This window comes from Chinchilla lanigera, unplaced genomic scaffold (genome assembly GCF_000276665.1).
Source record: "Chinchilla lanigera isolate Chin_1 unplaced genomic scaffold, ChiLan1.0 scaffold00173, whole genome shotgun sequence".
NCBI lineage: Eukaryota > Metazoa > Chordata > Mammalia > Rodentia > Chinchillidae > Chinchilla > Chinchilla lanigera.
This window is the reverse complement of record NW_004955574.1, coordinates 127,635-133,634: the sequence shown is the minus strand read 5'-3', so window position 1 is coordinate 133,634 and position 6,000 is coordinate 127,635. Positions and strand designations below refer to the sequence as shown.

The 6,000-nt window shown below is 58.8% G+C and overlaps 1 protein-coding gene across 1 annotated transcript in view; it reads left to right on the top strand.

The window, feature by feature from the left end:
- Positions 1-6,000, top strand: part of Eml2 (echinoderm microtubule associated protein like 2) — a 28,502-nt gene that overhangs the window by 1,655 nt on the left and 20,847 nt on the right. Inside the window, 5 exon segments of the mRNA XM_005413789.2 lie at positions 1,426-1,644; positions 1,729-1,852; positions 2,050-2,154; positions 4,020-4,048; positions 4,405-4,534. Coding sequence (XP_005413846.1) covers positions 1,426-1,644; positions 1,729-1,852; positions 2,050-2,154; positions 4,020-4,048; positions 4,405-4,534 — 607 coding nt within the window.

Sequence of the window (6,000 nt, the reverse complement as noted above, 5' to 3'; positions counted from 1 at the left end):
GTATGACTCTTTGCCTATCTCTGCACACTCCCTCCAGCCTCCTGCCTTGATTGCTGTTCCAAACGCAATACCAATAGAAGCCCGAGATTCCCCTGTCGGAACCCCCTTGGGTTCCAAATCCGGACGGCTCTCTCCTGACCTCGGGAGGTCCCCCGCCCTCCTCTGCAGGTCCAGAGAGGGACCCGCGAAGCCTTGGGGGAGGGCAGGGCCTGCGGAGACCGGCAGGCGATTGGGTGGTGGAGGAGGGGGAGGGACCCACGGCTGCACTGCGGAGCCCAGCGGGCAGGCGGGGCAGCCTAGGGACGTGAGTTGGCAGGTGCGACCTCCTCGCCCCGTCCCTGTTTATGCTACCATCTTTACTTCTAGCAGGCTGGGAGCCAGGGCCACCTCGGCTGTGGCCGGCAATGAGTCTGGGTATGAGCGGTCTGGGAGGGAAGGGGGAGGGCGCCCCTTTCGGGAAAGTGGGCGGGGGGGGGGCTATGATGGAGAAGTCATTTTCGCAGCACCCATGGGTTGTAGAGGAGGGGCAGAGACAAATTTGGGATGTGGAGTACAGAGGAAAAATAAATAAAGGGGGCAGAGGAAAAGAACTGCGGCTAGGAGGAAAGATGGGGTGTCATCTCAAGCGTCTTGCTTCCTTGGGTCTCCTGGGTCCGCTCTATGATGTCTGCGATCCCTACGCCGGCCGCCAGGGGGCGCAGACGCTCCGTCCTTGCCGCTGGCTGGAGTGGCGAGGGAGCCCCTTGGTGAGGCGCGGAGGGGAAGAGGCGGAAAGTCTGGGGAACTGAGGCACTGTTAGAACCCCCAACAACATCGACGGTCATCAGAGAATGTTGGATACCTATTCTAGAACGTTAGTGTCACTAGGAGTAGGTTGATGTCATCCTTAAAATGTTGATCTTACTCATAGATATTTAGTATCTTAGTCATAGATTTTTTTTTTTTTTCCGGTACTGAGGATCCAACCTAGGGCCTTCGGACTAAGCTACATGCCCAGACCGTTTTAATTTTTTTTTTTATTTTGAGACAAGTTCTCGCTAAGTTGCCCAGACTGAGCTCCAACTTTCGATCCTCCCGCCAGAGTGCTGCGATCGCAGGGGTGCACCGCCTCGCCTGGCACTCAGAGAATTTCGAAACTAGAGCGAGAGGGTCTAGAATTCGAAGATTCTCAGAATCTTCGAAGAGAGGAAGGGACTTCCCCAAGGTCACACGGCCGGGGCGCCGTGGCAGAGAGAGAAGTGGGGAAGGGCAGAAGAGAGAGGGGGATTTCCTTCTCTCTGCGGAGCCTTCCCTGCCCCAGGTTGCGGGAGAAGCAGGGGGAGTGGCCTCCCGCCTCCCCCGCCGCTCAGACCCGGGAAATCCGAAGCGGGCCTCAGGCGCTGGAGCCCCTTTGCGCCCCGCAGCCCGCTCTTCCCTGCCTTCCAGATGACAATCTGTCCGGCACGAGCGGCATGGAGGTGGACGACCGCGTGTCGGCGCTGGAGCAGCGGCTGCAGCTGCAGGAGGACGAGCTGGCGGTCCTAAAGGCGGCGCTGGCGGACGCGCTGCGTCGCCTGCGGGCGTGCGAAGAACAGGGCGCGGCGCTGCGCGCGAGGGGAACCCCCAAGGGCCGTGCGCCCCCGCGCCTCGGGACCACTGCTTCGGGTACGGTGGCGGGGCTGGAGGGGCACGGGGCGCGCTCAGAGCCCTGCCCTCTCACTCACCCTCTGTTCAACCCCGTCGCTCCAGTGTGCCAGCTCCTGAAAGGCCTTCCCACCAGGACGCCCCTCAATGGCTCGGGACCCCCGCGGCGCGTGGGCGGCTATGCCACGTCCCCATCTTCCCCCAAGAAGGAGGCGACCTCCGGGCGCAGGTGAGGCACCGAAACCAGATCCCCAGCTTCTTCCAAGCCCTCGCGGGAGCCCGAGGCTGTTTCTTGGAGAGGGGGGATTCCTGCGCGCGAGCTCCAGCCCTGCAGGGTGCAGCGAGGCTCCCGCCCTCCCGCGGCCCTGGCCCCCCTGGCCCGCCAGCCTCGCGGACTCTGCTCCCGACTGTGCTCGCCTGTCGCAGCAGCCGCCGCTACTTGTCGCCAGAGCGCCTCGCCTCGGTGCGTCGCGAGGATCCCCGCAGCCGCACCACGTCCTCCAGCAGCAACTGTAGCGCCAAAAAGGAAGGGTAGGTATCGGGTAGGGGCCGTGCCTCGGGGGCTGAGGTCGGAACGCCGGATCGGTCGGGCAGAGGAGGGGGAATTGAGAGTCATGGCCCCGGCCACGAGGGCATCATCAGCGAGAGTAGGGGAGATGGTTTAAAGGCAGGTGCGGTTCTTGCGGTGAGTGGCCAAGATGGAAGGCGTGGGGGGCGGGGCCGAGATCGGGGGGCGTGGCCAGAGTCCTCTGGATGAAACAGGAATGCAGGTGTGCAAGGTTTGGGTGTACTCAGGGTGAGCCAGAGGGGAGGTCCGAGTGGAACCGGGCACGTGGGCATGGCCAGTAAGGTAAGCGTCCTCATTTGAATCTCAGGGGCTCAGCCTCAGGGTTTCTTCAGGGACAATCCGAGATGAGCTTGTGGTTGGAATGTGCAGGTGTTGCCAGAATTTTACCCTGAGAGGAATCAGAACCTGGAGTAGGGGTCAGAGGAGCTGAGACCAGGTGGGGACCTGTCAGATTTCAGGAGCTCCGCAGGGAAGGGAATCAGAGGGCGCTGCCTGGACGTGGGGCGGGCCACGGGCGGGAGTGGTCTAACTTCAAGAAGCCGAGCCAATTGGGCCTTGAGGGGACCCAACCCCGGGACTGAGCCCGTGAAGGTGGACGTGGTCGTAATGCCTGGTGGGACCAGAGCAGAGGGGCTGGTGTATGTGTGGAAGCCATCAATTATTAGAGACTTAGTCAATTTAGCGGCAGGGTTAGAAGTAGGAGGTGGGTGTGATCAGAACGCTGAACCGCGGGGGCGGGGCCGTACCGAGGACGTGGGCGGAGTCAGCGCCTAGGGGTAGGGTCACGACGCGAGGGGCGTGGTCAGCCCGGGCTAAGGCAGGACCCCGGTCAAGCCCCTCACCTTCCACTCTGAAATCGTAGCAAACACGTTGTGCATCAGGTACTCTCCCAGGCACTTACGTGAAATTAGTCATCTTCATCCTCACAGCCACCCCGGGAGGTGTAGGTACTCTGATTAACCCCATGTTTAACATGAGGAGACCGAGGCAGAGGTTGGGGAGCTTGGCCGCACCGCTAGAAAGAGGCAGAACTGGGTGGGGTTGGAGCTCAAGCAGGCCGCCCCGAGTCCACGTTCTCAACCACTCTTCCCATCCCTCAAAGGGAGCCTGGCATCAGTACTCCACAGCCCGGGATGTGGGACCCAGTGGCACCCGCCAGCTCCAGGGGTGGCCGCGGAGGGCGGGGCAGGGCGCGGCGCGGAGCGGGCGCCTCCCAGGGCCGGAAGCGGCGGAGCCGGTCCCGGCTCCACCCCCGGCCCCGAAGCTCCGCCAGCCGCCGCCATGAGTAGCTTTGGAGCTGGGTGAGACCCTCTCGCAGACCCCCTTCTTACCCCGCTTCCGGGGCCTGGGTCCCAGGCCACTCCCGTCCCCAGGGATCCAGGTCCGACCACCTGACCCCTTTCCGCTGGTGGGGAATGTGGAGACACGCCCCTTCTCCGAAACTTTCTCCGCTTCCCTCTCTGCTTATAGTTTGAGGCGCTGGAGACGGGAAGGGGGGCGCTGGCGAGCACCTTGCTGATTAGGAGGGAGGGATCCCCGGCGACTCCTCTCTTCCAGCATCGCGTCCTTGCCACTTCGTGCTGTGTGATCTTTGGCGATCACTGCCTCTCTGGGCCTGTGTCTTAGGCTCTGCACGATCAACCGAGCAAAGCACACGGCCTGCAGAGAGGCAGAGCTCCGCCCCTTACTCGGCCCCCACTATTCGTCTGAGACCTCCGGGGAGCAGTGGGGAGAGGGGGAGGCGGTAATGCTCTTCCCCTTTGTAACCGTCTGACCTGCCTGCTAAAAAGCACTTTTCTTCTTTTTTTGTTGCATCCTTTCCTGTTAGCAAAACCAAAGAAGTTATCTTCAGTATGGGTGAGTGAGGAGGAGGGGCTTGGTTGGACACTTGCTTCTTAGGGGAGACCGGGTCAGACCTTGCTGCTGGCCCTTTGCTTCTGTGGCCTCAGTTCCTCCATCTGTTTACTGAAAAAAAAAGTAGCCAGGCATGGTGGTACCCACCTATGATCCCAGCACTTGCAAGGCTGAGGCAGGAGGATCTCTGTGAGTTCAAGGCCAGCTTGGGCTACATAGTCAGTGCAAGGCCAGCAGCCTGCATTACAAAGCAAGACCCTGTCTCAAAAAGCAAAAACAAACAAAAAGTAAAGCCCAGGAGGAGTGGGAGTAGGACTTGGGTTGGCATTAGCGCCTGACCTCTGTGAGTGTTTTAGCAGAAGAAGGGTCCGTGAAAATGTTCTTGCGGGGCCGCCCTGTGCCTATGCTGATCCCGGATGAGCTGGCTCCCACCTACAGCCTGGACACGCGCTCCGAGCTGCCTCCCTGCCGCCTCAAGCTGGACTGGGTGTATCCTTTGCTTTCAAGCCTCCCTTTCCCCTGCCCTGGGCGGAGTCAGAAGTCCTGAGAGACTTGGGGAGAGAGGGACTTTGCACTGGATATGGCAGAAAAGGGTTCAAACCCCAGCCCTGCCTCTGGCTGTGACCTTGGATGTCACCTTGCCTCTCTGCCTCAGTTGCCTCTCTGGAAAATGAGTTTCCTGATCTCACAGGACTGTGAAATGCTGCAGGAGGGGCTGAGCTTGTCATCCGTGCCCCATAAAGGAAGTGATAAAATAATAGCTAGTCTTTCCCGAGCACTTACATGACCAGCTGGCTGTACGTTCTTCCACCCGTAAATACGTTACAGATGATCCTTCTCTTCTTTAGAATCCAGACTGTATTTTGACAACCAGTAACCAGAAAGGAGACCCAGTCCCATCCTAGGAGTGGGAACAGATCTGAGGCAAGAGCTCTGACACTGGGCTTTGAGTTTTTTCCAAAAAGACCATCGGCTTGGGCCACTCACTGCAGGACCCCATCCCTGCCTGCGCCTCTCTGGGGCCCTGGCTCCTTTGGGGGAGTCAGGAAGGTTGGCCATATGGCTCAGCTTTCTGGGAGCGAAAGCCTCCTCCAGGCCACAGGCAGCACTCCCTGCAGTGTATGGCCCAGCTGCAGGTGGAGCCTGATAAACATCCAGGAGAGTTGGCCGAGCCCTCAAAAGCTAGTGTGAGCGGAATGTGGTGGCACACACCTAATCCCAGTACTCGGGAGGCTGAGGCAGGAGGATCGCTGTGAGATTGAGGGCAGCCTGGGCTACAAAGTGAGTTCAAGGCCAGCCTGAACTGCACAGTGAAACCCTGTCTCAGAAAGACCAAAAAAAAAAAAAAAAAGAAGAAGAAGGAGGAGAAGAAGAAGGTTAGTGTGGGCCTCAGATTCATATCTCTTTAAAAGCTCAGGACAGAGTGGTTTCCGGGAGCTCAGAATATGCATATGGTCAGATGTCTGGGACAGGGGGCTGGGGACATGACGTGACTATGACACTGCCCACCAGCCGTACTCAAGTTCACAAACCAGTAAGGGAGCAGACTTGTTGACAGCAACAACTGAGAGTGTGTGAGGCCAAGACCAGCCTGCCGCTGGGAGGACGCAGATGCAAACAAAACAGTCCAGTCTCAGTCACTGAGGAACTCACTGGGGAGCATAGGCAGTTACCAAATAAGATAGAGAGTGCCTAAGTCAGGAAAGGTCAGTGGAGTAAATGAGCCCAAGGAGGCGGCGGCTATGAAGGGTAGCAGGAGATGCAGCAGGCAACAGGAGAGGTTATTGCCAAGGCCTCAGGCAGCAGTAATGATCTTGGCATTTTAAGGAATTCTAAAGATCACAGAAGAAGGACAGTAGAGTACTACTGTGGCATAAAGAAGGATAAACTTGTGTCATTTGTAGGAAAAATGTGATTCCCAGTACAAAAAAAAAGAACAGAAAAGATCACAGTGC